Here is a 14,569-nt window from a genome sequence, read left to right as displayed (position 1 = left end):
GATGGACATCTTGGCTCTTTCCACAGTTTGGCTATTGTGGACATTGCTGCTATAAACATCGGGGTGCACGTACCCCTTCGGATCCCTACTTTTGTATCTTTGGGGTAAATACCCAGTAGTGCAATTGCTGGATCATAGGGTAGCTCTATTTTCAACTTTTTGAGGAACCTCCATACAGTTTTCCAGAGTGGCTGCACCTGCTTGCATTCCCACCAACAGTGTAGGAGGGTTCCCCTTTCTCCGCATCCCCGCCAACATCTGTCATTTCCTGACTTGTTAATTTTAGCCATTCTGACAGGTGTGAGGTGGTATCTCATTGAGGTTTTGATTTGGATTTCCCTGATGCCGAGCGATACTGAGCACTTTTTCATGTGTCTGTTGGCCATTTGGATGTCTTCTTTGGAAAAATGTCTTTTCATGTCTTCTGCCCATTTCTTGATTGGATTCTTTGTTCTTTGGGTGTTGAGTTTGATGAGTTCTTTATAGATTTTGGATACTAGCCCTTTATCTGATATGTCATTTGCAAATATCTTCTCCCATTCTGTTGGTTGTCTTTTGGTTTTGTTGACTGTTTCCTTTGCTTTGCAAAAGCTTTTTATCTTGATGAAGTCCCAATAGTTCATTTTTGCCCTTGCCTCCCTTGCCTTTGGCGATGTTTCTAGGAAGAAGTTGCTTCGGCTGAGGTCAAAGAGGTTGCTGCCTGTGTTCTCCTTTAGGATTTTGATGGACTCCTGTCTCACATTGAGGTCTTTCAACCATTTGGAGTCTATTTTTGTGTGTGGTGTAAGGAAATGGTCCAGTTTCATTCTTCTGCATGTGGCTATCCAATTTTCCCAACACCATTTGTTGAAGAGACTGTCTTTGTTCCATTGGACATTCTTTCCTGCTTTGTCAAAGATGAGTTGACCATAGAGTTGAGGGTCCATTTCTGGGCTCTCTATTCTGTTCCATTGATCTATGTGTCTGTTTTTGTGCCAGTACCATGCTGTCTTGATGATGACAGCTTTGTAATAGAGCTGGAAGTCCGGAATTGTGATGCCGCCGGCTTTGCTTTTCTTTTTCAACATTCCTCTGGCTATGCGGGGTCTTTTCTGGTTCCATACAAATTTTAGGATTATTTGTTCCATTTCTTTGAAAAAAGTGGATGGTATTTTGATGGGGATTGCATTGAATGTGTAGATTGCTCTAGGTAGCATTGACATCTTCACAATATTTGTTCTTCCAATCCATGAGCATGGAATGTTTTTCCATTTCTTTGTGTCTTCCTCAATTTCTTTCATGAGTATTTTATAGTTTTCTGAGTACAGATCCTTTGTCTCTTTGGTTAGATTTATTCCTAGGTATCTTATGGTTTTGGGTGCAATTGTAAATGGGATCGACTCCTTAATTTCTCTTTCTTCTGTCTTGTTGTTGGTGTATAGGAATGCCACTGACTTCTGTGCATTGATTTTATATCCTGCCACTTGACTGAATTCCTGTATGAGTTCTAGCAGTTTTGGGGTGGAGTCTTTTGGGTTTTCCACATAAAGTATCATATCATCTGCAAAGAGTGAGAGTTTGACTTCTTCCTTGCTAATTTGGATGCCTTTGATTTCTTTTTGTTGTCTGATTGCTGTGGCTAGGACTTCCAATACTATGTTGAATAGCAGTGGTGATAGTGGACATCCCTGCCACGTTCCTGACCTTAGGGGGAAAGCTCTCAGTTTTTCCCCATTGAGAATGATATTCGCTGTAGGTTTTTCATAGATGGCTTTTATGATATTGAGGTATGTACCCTCTATGCCTATACTCTGAAGAGTTTTGATCAAGAAAGGATGCTGTACTTTGTCAAATGCTTTTTCTGCATCTATTGAGAGGATCATATGATTCTTGTTCTTTCTTTTGTTAATGTATTGTATCACATTGATTGATTTGCGGATGTTGAACCAACCTTGCAGCCCAGGGATAAATCCCACTTGGTCATGGTGAATAATCCTTTTAATGTACTGTTGGATCCTATTGGCTAGTATTTTGGTGAGAATTTTTGCATCCATGTTCATCAGGGATATTGGTCTGTAATTCTCCTTTTTGATGGGGTCTTTGTCTGGTTTTGGGATCAAGGTGATGCTGGCCTCATAAAATGAGTTGGGAAGTTTTCCTTCCATTTCTATTTTTTGGAACAGTTTCAGAAGAATAGGTATTAATTCTTCTTGAAATGTTTGGTAGAATTCCCCTGGGAAGCCATCTGGCCCTGGGCTTTTGTTTTTTGGGAGATTTTTGATGACTGCTTCAATTTCCTTAGTGGTTATAGGTCTGTTCAGGTTTTCTATTTCATCCTGGTTCAGTTTTGGTAGTTGGTACATCTCTAGAAATGCATCCATTTCTTCCAGGTTATTTAATTTGCTGGCATAGAGTTGCTCATAATATGTTCTTATAATTGTTTGTATTTCTTTGGTGTTGGTTGTGATCTCTCCTCTTTCATTCATGATTTTGTTGATGTGGGTCATTTCTCTTCTCTTTTTGATAAGTCTGGCCAGGGGTTTATCAATCTTGTTAATTCTTTCAAAGAACCAGCTCCTAGTTTCATTGATCTGTTCTACTGTTCTTTTAGTTTCTATTTCATTGATTTCTGCTCTGATCTTGATTATTTCTCTTCTCCTGCTGGGTTTAGGCTTTATTTGCTGTTCTTTCTCCAGCTCCTTTAGGTGTAGGGTTAGGTTGTATACTTGAGACCTTTCTTGCTTCTTGAGAAAGGCTTGTATTGCTATATACTTTCCTCTTAGGACTGCCTTTGCTGCATCCCAAAGATTTTGAATAGTTGTGTTTTCATTTTCATTGGTTTCCATGTATTTTTTTAATTCTTCTTTAATTTCCTGGTTGACCCATTCGTTCTTTAGTAGGATGCTCTTTAGCCTCCATGTATTTGAGTTCTTTCTGACTTTTGTCTTGTGATTGAGCTCTAGTTTCAAAGCATTGTGGTCTGAAAATAGGCAGGGAATGATTCCAATCTTTTGGTACCGGTTGAGACCTGATTTATGACCTAGGATGTGATCTATTCTGGAGAATGTTCCATGGGCACTAGAGAAGAATGTGTATTCCGTTGCTTTGGGGTGGAATGTTCTGAATATGTCTGTAAAGTCCATTTGGTCCAGTGTGTCATTTAAAGTCTTTATTTCCTTGTTGATCTTTTGCTTAGATGATCTGTCCATTTCAGTGAGGGGGGTGTTAAAGTCCCCCACTATTATTGTATTGTTGTCGATGTGTTTCTTTGCTTTTGTTATTAATTGGCTTATATAATTGGCTGCTCCCATGTTAGGGGCATAGATATTTACAATTGTTAGATCTTCTTGTTGGATAGATCCTTTAAGTATGATATAGTGTCCTTTCTCATCTCTTATTACAGTCTTTGGTTTAAAATCTAATTTGTCTGATATAAGGATTGCCACCCCAGCTTTCTTTTGGTGTCCATTAGCATGGTAAATGGTTTTCCACCCCCTCACTTTCAATCTGGGGCTGTCTTTGGGTCGAAAATGAGTCTCTTGCAGACAGCATATCGATGGGTCTTGTTTTTTAATCCAGTCTGATAGCCTGTGTCTTTTGATTGGGGCATTGAGCCCATTTACATTCAGGGTAACTATTGAAAGATAGGAATTTAGTGCCATTGTATTGCCTGTAAGGTGACTGTTACCGTATATTGTCTGTGTTCCTTTCTGGTCTATGTTGCTTTTGGGGTCTCTCTTTGCTTAGAGGACTCCTTTCAAGATTTCCTGTAGGGCTGGTTTTGTGTTTGCAAATTCCTTTAGTTTTTGTTTGTCCTGGAAGCTTTTTATCTCTCCTTCAATTTTCAATGACAGCCTAGCTGGATAGAGTATTCTTGGCTGCATATTTTTCTCATTTAGTGCTCTGAATATATCCTGCCAGTCCTTTCTGGCCTGCCAGGTCTCTGTGGATAGGTCTGTTGCCAATCTAATGTTTCTACCCTTGTAGGTTACATATCTCTTCTCCCGAGCTGCTTTCAGGATTTTCTCTTTGTCTATGAGACTCGTAAGTTTTACTATTAGATGTCGGGGTGTTGACCTATTTTTATTGATTTTGAGAGGGGTTCTCTGTGCTTCCTGGATTTTGATGCCTGTTTCCTTCCCCAAATTAGGGAAGTTCTCTGCTATAATTTGCTCCATTATACCTTCTGCCCCTCTCTCTCTTTCTTCTTCTTCTGGGATCCCAATTATTCTAATGTTGTTTCGTCTTATGGTATCGCTTATCTCTCGAATTCTGCCCTCGTGATCCAGTAGTTGTTTATCTCTCTTTTTCTCAGCTTCTTTATTTTCCATCATTTCATCTTCTATGTTACTGATTCTCTCTTCTGCCTCATTTATTCTAGCAGTTAGCGCCCCCATTTTTGATTGCACCTCATTAATAGCCTTTTTGATTTCTACTTGGTTGGATTTTAGTTCTTTTACTTCTCCAGAAAGGGTTTCTCTAATAACTTCCATATTTTTTTCAAGCCCAGCTAGTATCTTTAAAGTGATGATTCTGAACTCTAGATCTGACATTGTACTAATGTCCGTATTGAGTAGGTCCCTGGCAGTCGGTACTACCTCTTGTTCTTTTTGTTGAGGTGATTTTTTCCGTCTTGTCATTTTGTGCAGAGGAGAATAGATTAATGAGAGAACAAAATGCTAGCAGAGTAACAACGTCCCCAGAAAATATACTCTAAACAAATCAGAAAAAACCTGAAGCAGTGGGAAAAGAAAGGGAAAGAGAGAAAAAAGAAAAAGAAAAAAAAGAAAAAGATAAAGATAAAAACAAAAACAAACAAAACAAAACAACAACAAAAAAACCAGAATGTGATCAAATATGATCAGTGCCACACACTAGATTTGGGGTGTATTTTGGTCTTTTAGAAGAAAGTGCCTCCCAAAATTTTAAAGAAAGAAAAAACTTATATATGTACAAAAATAAGGGTTGATATGATGAAGGGATGGAATATGACTGTAAAGATGGAAATTATAAAAAATTTTATAAAAGGAATTGATAAGAAGTTGTTTGAAAAAAGAAAGAAGAGGATTTAAAAAAAGAAAAAAAAAAGGGAGAGGATGTGATCAGGCAGGGGAACAGAAAACACCATATACTAGAGATTTAGGGTATATTTTGATCTGTTAGAAGAAACTATCTCAAAATTTTAAAGAGAGAACAACTTATATATATAAGCCAAAAATATGGGTAACTACTATGAAGGGTTAGAATATGACTCTAAAAATGAAAAATAAAAATGTTTTTTTTTTTAAAAAAAAAGGGATTGATAAGATGTTGGTTGAAAAAGGGAAAAAGAAAAATTCAAAAAGAATAAAAAAAGAAAAAAAGACAGTTAAAAAAAAATTAACTTTGAAAGACTACAGAATCATGGTAAAAAAGCCATGAATTCTATGTGCAGTAGTCCCCTAGAGCTGGAGTTCTGCCGTTCTCATTGATGGGTAAACTTGGTCTTGGCTGGCTGTTCTCGCTGATCTTCTGGGGAGGGGCCTGTTGCCGTGGTTTCCAAATGTCTTTGCCGGAGGCAGAATTGCCCCGCCCTTGCCCCCTCCCAGCTAAGTAATCTGCTGGGGTTTGCTCTCCGGGGCTTTTGTTCCCTGCGAGCTTTCCGTACAGCTTTGGAGGCGGAGAGTGAAAATGGCGGCCTCCCAATCTCCGCCCCGGAGGAGCCGAGAACTCGGGGTCCCGCTTCTCAGTGAGCCCCCAGAGAAAAGCCGTCAGTCACTCCCGTCTCCCCGGTCTCCAGCCGCACTCCGTGCTCACCCGGCCTGTGACCGCGCGTTTCTATCTCTGGCACCCGACCCCGGGTGGAGTCTCCAAACCCAGCAGATCCCTACGGTGCACTCCCGCGCGGCTCCTCCCGGGGGAGGAAGGTGAGTCTCCCCGGATCTGCCGCTTGTTGGGTCCCTGCCGCTTGTTGGGTCCCTGCTGGAGGAGCAGTGGCCTGACTGTGCCGCGGATCACGGTTTATGGCAACCCCGAGCTGAGAGCCCGCGCCTGGGCTCCGCCTCTGCAGCCGGCTTCCCTGCTCCAATACCTGGGAGCTCTGCCACACTCAGGCACCCCCAGTCTTTCTGTGACCCGTGGGTCCTGAGACCACACTGTCCCGGAGGGTTCCACCCCCCGCTTAGCCACCAGAGTGACGTCCCTCAGCGGAGCAGACTCTTAAAAGTTCCGATTTTGTGCTCCGCTGCTCTATCACTTGCCAGAAGCGGCCGCCGGAGGCCCCTCCCCCGCCATCTATCCTCCCGAATATCGCCTCGGATTCACTTCTCCGCACGTCCTACCTTCCAGAAAGTGGTCGCTTTTCTGATGAGAGAGTTGTTGCTCTTCTTTTCTTCGATCTCCTGTTGAGTTTGTAGGTGTTCAGAATGGTTTGATCCCTATCCAGCTGAATTCCTGAGAGGAGACGAAATCCAGGTCTCCTACTCCTCCTCCATCTTGCTCCTCCTCCGGGTTTTGTACTTCTATTAAGCTCTTAGACTTGGATCTAAGACGGTGACTGCCTTCATTGCCATTTCTTCCATAGCTCTGTTTGGACACATTCCCATGTCTTGACCGCATGTATCCACAGACGCCCCTGTGTCAGCTGCCTCTCCCAGGCAAGAGTAAGCCAGCAGTTTCTACCGAGCGCTTCAAGTGGGACAAACATTGTGCTCTTCACTCGAAAAGTATCATCTTATGAAATATTTATAACAACACTTGAGGTGGATTATATTAAGTCCAATTTAGAGATAAAGAAAAATTGAGTCTTAAAAAAAAAGTGTAAGTGTGTTACCTGAGGTCAAATGACAAGGCAGCGATAGAGTTAGTGCTTGCTAACAGGTGCGCGGACAGCCAAGCAGCGTGCGCGCGTGTGTGCGTGACAACTTTGGGACTGGGCCGCACCCACTGTGGCCTTCTCCTCTCAACATAGGGGACAGTCATGTGCATTCCTGCCTTGGTCCAGTGGAATTGACCCAGTTGGTGCAGTTCTCCACATATCTGCTCCCTGAAGAAGAGGGGTCCAGTAGTTGATTTTACAGTGAACTGTGGTGAAGAGGAAATGACACTGCAGGGACCAGGGGCAGGGGGCCCCGAAATGTGCCACATTGGCATATTGATTATTTTGAATTAAAGCTACTTAAAAAACGGCATTGCAAGAAGGACACTCAGACCCTCCTGTGTCCGCCTGAAAGCAGGAAAGAAACCTCCCACGTGAAAGGCACTCTCCTTGTTCCAGGAGACAGGGAGACATTCTTACCACCGGAGATGGGAAATTCAGAGCTGAGAAGCTTGTGTCAGTCCCTCTTGTTAGTTTTTACTAATTTACTACCGTAGCCCAAATTCTGTTTAGAGTTCCTTATTAATGGAAGCTCCCAAAGTTAAGTTTTCTTTGTCCTGTCAGTTCCTCACAGATTTATTGTTTCTTTGTCTAAAAGTATAAAAACTTCCTGCCTTGATCATTTCCTTGGGTCTCAATTTCGTTATTGGGCCCCCAAAGAAAACTTTGGGGTTTTTTCTCTGTGAACCTGTCTCAGGTAAATTTAATTTTTAGTCCAGCTAGAAGACCTTGAAAGGTAGGGGAAGAATTTTTCTTTCTCTTCAGCATCATTGTCTTTGATGCCTCAGAGACATCACTCACTTCTTGTGTCACCATGAACAAATTATATTATCCCTCTGAGTCTCATTTTCCTTGTCTGCAAAGTTCAGATGGCATAATTACTGACAATTTGTATGGATATCAAATGGAACAACATATGAAACCAGTTTGCACATTGCCAGGCACGTAGGGAATGACTCATAAATGCATTTATAAATGCTAACTTTTTCCTCTCCCAGTTGTTGAGATCTGTGCCTTTAGTGCAATATGACTTTAAATTTTCTAGTCAATAAATGGAGAGATACAGAGCAAAAGTAAAATTAATAGGTTAGCAGGGTTTTTGTTAATATAAAGATGAATTTATGTAAGGGAACACAAATTAGCATTAATGTTTATCACAGAGGGAGGCAGAGTCTCAAAACAGCAAAGGAAAATCGCAAAAGGCAGTAAGGTAACCTGGATAATTATTTTGGTAAAAGCAGGAAAAGGTGTTGGTGGCCAGTACCTTGACAAAAATTATACCAGTTTTCAGGACCTCCCTGCTATTTCTTGGCAGGGTAGGTGCTTTCAAGGTACAGAGCTGTATTTTTGCATATTGTAACATGTTGGGAAGGAAACTCATTTTTCCCAAGAAGATCAACATCAAAGTCCAAAGGGCAGTGGACTCAGAAATCAAGAGAACTGTTTTCTATTAGAGGTTCTATTGTTGGGAATTTACCTTCAGCAAATCCCTGAATTTTGGGGATTGTGATGTTCCATCTGTAAAATGAGAACTGCTGGTCTCTCTAAGAAGGGTTCAAACCTCGAATTACATGGCACACACACACGGTAAGCTTGGGCTTCCTCCAACCATGGCGACCTCCAAGTAGTTAGACTTCCACAGTAACTCAGGACAGGTGGAGGGAAGGAGAATCTGCCTTAGAGGTCATCGAAGGCAGAGCCAAAACAGACATAATGTCATGCCTACCTTCCATTATTCATCAGAGCTGTTATCAGTCAGCCCAGATTTGAGGAGGGAGCCCAGGCACCCTGTGTTCGAATGCAGCCGTCTTCAATCCTCCACAAAAGTAATGCATATTTAGTGTTCCCAATGACACGACTCCATTGAAAGACATGGAGCAGAACAGCTTGATGGTCTGTGAGCAGACCCGATGCCTGGTTTTGAATAATGACTGAGGAATGGATTCTCTGATGTGTAGAGGAAGAATTAAACATCCGAGGTATGGTGGACAAGAGTTGTACCTTGGACAGAGCTTGGGAGAATATGGACATTTGCATTTTCAAATATAGACTTTTCACTTTTCTGAATTAAATATTGAAGCAGAATAAAAAGGAACTAAAGAGACAAGGGAAGAAATAGGTTAACGGTCTCCTGTAACCTGAAAACCAGGAAATAGAGACACGAGGCAAGGAAACAATAGAGGGCAATTCAGATGAAATTTTTATGGAGGAAATTCTCACCTTATTTATTTCCAGAAAAAAAAAAAATGTTTACTGTGTTTCCATGATGCTTAAGACTGACCATTTGGAAGAAATGTATGTCCCAGAATTTAAAAAAAATAGAAGGAAAAGTAATTTGGGAAAGAGGAGGTAACCACTGGTGACTTATTGTATGCTAATAAACAAATTGCAACATATTAGGAAAAAATAAAGGGTAGACAGAAGTGTGATTAATATGAGATTTGCTTTATGGATTAATTGGTGTTTATTAATGGGCTTTGCTCACACTAACTAAAGATGCTGTATGTTGAATTCAGTTTATATCTCACATGAGAAATTGGCTTTCAAGATGAAAAGCCTTTTGTCCCAGTGATAATTCCATAAAATGAGCCTTGCCGCTATCCCTTACAGCCATGGATATTCAGTGTGTCTGTGGGTACTTCTTCGCAGGCATAGCCCCAACCATAGAGATTCTCCCAACTGTTACGTCTGGGGTAAAACCAGAAGTGTGGTTGGCTAAGAAGCACCCCAAAGATTCTGGAAAGCACTGCCCTATTATAACCCAAAAATTTGGCTTCTCCCCCAGAACCCCTATCTACCAACCATGGGATGTTCGTACGGTTAGTACATCTATTTTCCTGATAAGAAGGAAAACTTTGAAATGCACCAAATTGTGAAAAATATAAAAGTTGGTTACAATGTTCGGTACTTGGAGGCATCTTTTTAAAAGAATACCTTCAACAGGGCCAGACTTTTAAATTCACTGAGTAGGGCACATTTGTGGCAAGACATAGCCGATCTGGAAAGGTCTCGCTGCTAAAAATGTGAAATCAAATAAATATATTCACACCCTTTAGCTTCCTCTTCCATTAAATGTGAAAACCTCTTAGCTTTATGGGGCTCTGAAGGGCCTGTGAGAGCATATCAGGTGCTTTCCTGACAGCATCTTGGAGGAAGGCTGTTCACACTGGACGCAGAGTACGGCAAGTCTCGGAGGTGGGGCGAGCGGTGGGAAAGGGCCAGACCACGGGGAGCATACAGACATGATCTTTCCCGCTCCCACTTCTGCCAAATGTCAGGTATTAAATAAGGAGGAAATGTGAGGTTTTATTGATTAGAGGATTGCCCATTGCCCGTCAGAAAGTGAACATTTGCTCAGATTGCATCAGAGAAATGTGTACTTAGACCACATAAAATTATTTCTGGGTGTTTTTTTTTTAAACATGGTGTGAATCAATAAAAATACATTTCTCTCTCGAAAATGCAATGTAAATTATTGTTCTCTTTGAACTAATCATATGCGTGGGCACCTGAGGGACATTGTGTTGATCTCTGGGGCTAACGTTAAAATTTATGTTTCCAATAGGAAGATACGCCACACTTTCACCACAGAGCTTCTCAGGGAAAACACGTTTTTAATATGTAAAATATCCTATTTCAGGAGCACAGAAAAAGATCCATTTGAGAAAAGATCCATTGGGTGAGGGTGGGAGGAGGTGTCTGGAAAAATTGTAAGACACTGAAATGGGTGAAGAGGATTAATGGCGTCTTGTGTTGGGCACCATTTGGGAATATCTGTTTCTGAAAGCGCTTGCACCTCCAATCGGAGTTATTTTATAATTCAATAAATTGTAGAAAGCTGATAGTAATGCAAATAATTCTTGTTCATAGAAATGCAAATATACTTGTCCGGTGGCTACAACTGGTTATTATTCTGGCTGTTTACCAGCATTCCTGATTGTCTGTATGCCCTTTGAATTCTCCTTGGAATCAGTTGTACTATCTTTTTTGTTCCTTCCAAATTAATGAATGAGATCAAATCGTCTACAAGTGTTCATTTCATATGTTTGGAGTCATAATTTTACTTTTTTTTTTAAAGTTAACCTTAAACAGCAAATTAGGCAGGTATCTGTAACAGATTCTGTCATATGTCCCCCACATTTAACCCTCAACTTATTTTTTTATTAAGATTTTATTTATTTATTTGAGAGAGAGAGAAAGAGCACAAGCAGGGGGAGAAGTAGACTCGCTGCTGAGCGGGGAGCCCGATGCGGGGCTCGATCCCAGGTCCCTGGGATCACGACCTGAGCCAAAGGCAGACGTTTAACCGACTGAGCCACCCAGGCGCCCCAGTGCTCAACTTCTAAAAGAGCAGATTTCATTCTCATATTTTACATAAAGCCTGACACATCTCCTTTTTCTTTTAGCTTCAGACGAGCCTAACTGAGCCAATGACGTTATCCAAATCGGTATCTCTTCCTCGCAGTGCATACTGGCATCACATCACTCGTCAGAACAGCGTTGGAGAGATTTACAGTCTGCAAGGCAAGTAACTTGAAAATAATAAAGCAGCACCGCCATTAGCCTCCTACAGGTGGGCCCGGAGTCATGCAAATTGCTTTGCTTGCTTTTCCTCCATTTTCATTTATCAGCTGTCACTGGCCACAGTGGGAGCTCTGAGATTTACAGTGGCTTTTCTAAAGCTATCACTTCATAGACTCACAGTAGAAATTATCCCAAAAGTCACTAAGGGCTGAAGACCCTATTTGGCACAGGAACTTGACTAGGACATTATACAAAACATATTGTCAAAAGCTACAAGTAGCTGGTACTGGGGTCTGTTTCATGCCGTTTTACAAAGGATTTCTTTCTTAGCATCCTTTTTTCTAAATAGGATTGAATATCCGTTCAGGAGGCTGATTTCAGGCTCTGTAATAAAATGCTACATAAACCTACTCACAGAAGTCTTAAGGTTTATCCAAAACCTTGACATAGAAATAATTCTGGAGGGTGCAAGGCAGGAGACAAGTGTGAATACTTTGCTTCTGTGTTTTTCCTAATGATGAATGTGTAATCAACTAAAATGGGAATGGTTTACCAGATGAATCAGATTAATAGATAGCAAGTATTTCATCAAAAGCAGCACAAACCTCAGCTTTGGCATTTTTTTTCTCCTATTCTTTCCCTATCGTCTTAAAATGAATAATCTTATCCTTCAGATAAAATTTTCAGCGGCAAGCAGCTGACCAAGACTGAAGGAAGTGGGAACTTGGAAAAATAAGGCAACAAAACACATTCATCCAACAAAGATTTTTTGAGCACAATACATTTGAACATAATAGGCACCCAATAAATATCTGGTGAAGAAATGACCGGTATGACCTTCAGCACAGTTAGGCATTCAGAATGTTTTTCCATTCATACTTTAACTTTTGCTCATATTAACAACACTAAGTGTTTCAACAACAACAACAAAATGTTCTGGTGACAAGGAAACTGAAATGGTGTATTTTTAAAGCAATGTTTGCTTGCCAGGATTTCCAACCTAGACTAATAGAATTTGGTCAGTGGGAATTAATGATTAAAGATATATTCTGCAAGGAAAAACAGAACAGTTTTAGTCATTTGTTAATGACAATTGCATTTTATATTTTAAATGAACCCTCTTATGGGTAGTTATTATCTTTTTGTGTTGTTTCTTTTCATGAGAAAATCTTTAATAGGATAAGGAGTAGAGAGGATTGAGGGGGCTCTTGACAATTTTGTGGATCAGAAAGAGGAGACACATATCTTGCTCTTGCTTCCTTCTACAAATGCCAGCAACCACACGCTAAAACTGAGTTGTGATCTTGGGATTAGAAATAATTAGAAAATACACTTTTAATGTAACGTTATTTTTATTTAAACATAAACGTATATATGAAATGATTGTTAAAAAAGAAAATTCAACTGAGTAAATTTTACGTATCATATTGGCTTTATTCAACGATTCATGAGCAGACAGCATGCCATCCAACAGATAGAAAAGAGGACTGAGGAGCTACATACAAAGAAAGACTTCTATAGGCAAAAGGAGCAGGGACAAGGAGGTTCTACTGGCCAAGAATGGATTTGGTGTAGCAAGGTCACTTTCCTTTAGGGGATGGCAGGAGTCTGTCGACCGATGACCTCGCTACTACTGACCAGGTAGTTCCCACTGATTGGTTTAAGATTCTTTTTCTGGGAGAGCTGAAAGTGTAATTCAGTTATGTGCTAAGTCTCAGGTGGGCGTTTTGGGGCTTAGCCTAAGTGACTCCATATTGAGCCTATTGTCTTGTTTTTAACAATATCGATATTTAATGAAGTAAAAATAAAACCATGGGACATTTTCATGAGGAAATACAAATGAGCAAATTTCTAAGCAAAAAGAAAGTCAGATGTTAATACAAATAAGTTCAAAAAAGGTTGGAGCCAATGTAGTGATAACTTTGGTTTTCGACAAGAGTTTGGTCTGTAATTCCAGCAAATGAAAGATTGTTGTTGTCATGGTAGTGTGTGGGGAACTTTTCTCTGAAAGGAGAGCTGACATTTAGACTGATGCACAACATCAGAAATAATTTTGTATGCATCCAGCAAAAAATGCCAGAATGCATTTAAATTTCTCAAAATATCAATGAAGACTTGCAGGGGGACAGTGTTGACTTACAATACGATAGAATCAATAACAGTTTGGACACTCTGGGATCTATCTCGTGAATACTAATTTCCAGCAAAGGTAAGGATTTAAATGCTCTATCAATTATGATGAAGAGTTTGCCTGTGAAGTCTCAATAGCACATTCTTCCTTGGTTGGTGGTTGTTTTGTGTAACAAAGAAATATGCATCGATTAAGTTGAGTACTACAAGTCCAATAAATATAGAATGTATTTGATGTAAATTACAGTTCACTCCACTGTGGCTATACTTTTATACTGTATGCTGCTTAGAGCAATATGTTTTACCAATTTACATACCCCTCATTTTATGGTTATATCATAGAGACAGAGATATAGATAGATGGATAGCTAGATCATCAGTAAGTAGATTATATAGAGATAGATAAGGATGTAAACTTGTTAGTGATGCTTTGACAAAGCTGATATATTTTACTCTCCTTGTTCTGTTGAGGTAGTCAAGGTAAGCAGAGGACAAGAGTCCTTTGACCATAGTGTTTTGTTGTTTTGTTTTTGTTTTTGTTTTTGTTTTTTTTGGTGTGTAATTGGCACAGACTTCACCCTCATGGAATCAGGGCATGATAAAACTACCAAAACAGGAATAAAAATGGAAAAAGTGAGGCTTAGCCCCCCTTCTTCATACACATCTACATTTTTTTTCAAGAAACTACATTTGATGCTTCCAATCTGAGTTATTTTATAACTCAATAAATTGCAAAAACCAAAAGGAGAACATAGTCTGATTTTCCAGAGTCAAAGGTAAAATGGGCGATGGTGGGTGTGACATCGTCAAGTAAACTGCAGGTAGCATTGAGGAATAAAAATGTGTCTTTAGAATTTTTCATCATATTTTCTACATTCTAACTGTGAAGCTGAGATCAATATGAATTAAATTCAGCAGGCTTTCATTCAGAAGGTAAAGGTGGAAAAGCTTTCTATATCTAAAGCTTCATAGATTGGGATTCATTAAGAGGCAGCACATGTACTAGAACTGAAAAAATATTCATGGTGTGAAAACAAATCTATTCCACATTATGACATACCTATAACTTCAATTGCCTGT

General features: G+C 40.1%; 1 protein-coding gene across 1 annotated transcript in view; it reads left to right on the top strand.

The window, feature by feature from the left end:
• DOK6 (docking protein 6) overlaps positions 1–14,569 on the top strand; it is a 389,769-nt gene that overhangs the window by 308,937 nt on the left and 66,263 nt on the right. Inside the window, exon 7 of the mRNA XM_021686409.1 lies at positions 11,242–11,359. Within this exon, the coding sequence (XP_021542084.1) occupies positions 11,242–11,359 (118 nt within the window). The remainder of the gene's footprint in view (positions 1–11,241; positions 11,360–14,569) is intronic.

This window comes from Neomonachus schauinslandi, chromosome 14, assembly GCF_002201575.2.
Source record: "Neomonachus schauinslandi chromosome 14, ASM220157v2, whole genome shotgun sequence".
Classification (NCBI taxonomy): domain Eukaryota; kingdom Metazoa; phylum Chordata; class Mammalia; order Carnivora; family Phocidae; genus Neomonachus; species Neomonachus schauinslandi.
This window is presented reverse-complemented; position numbering and strand designations above follow the sequence as displayed.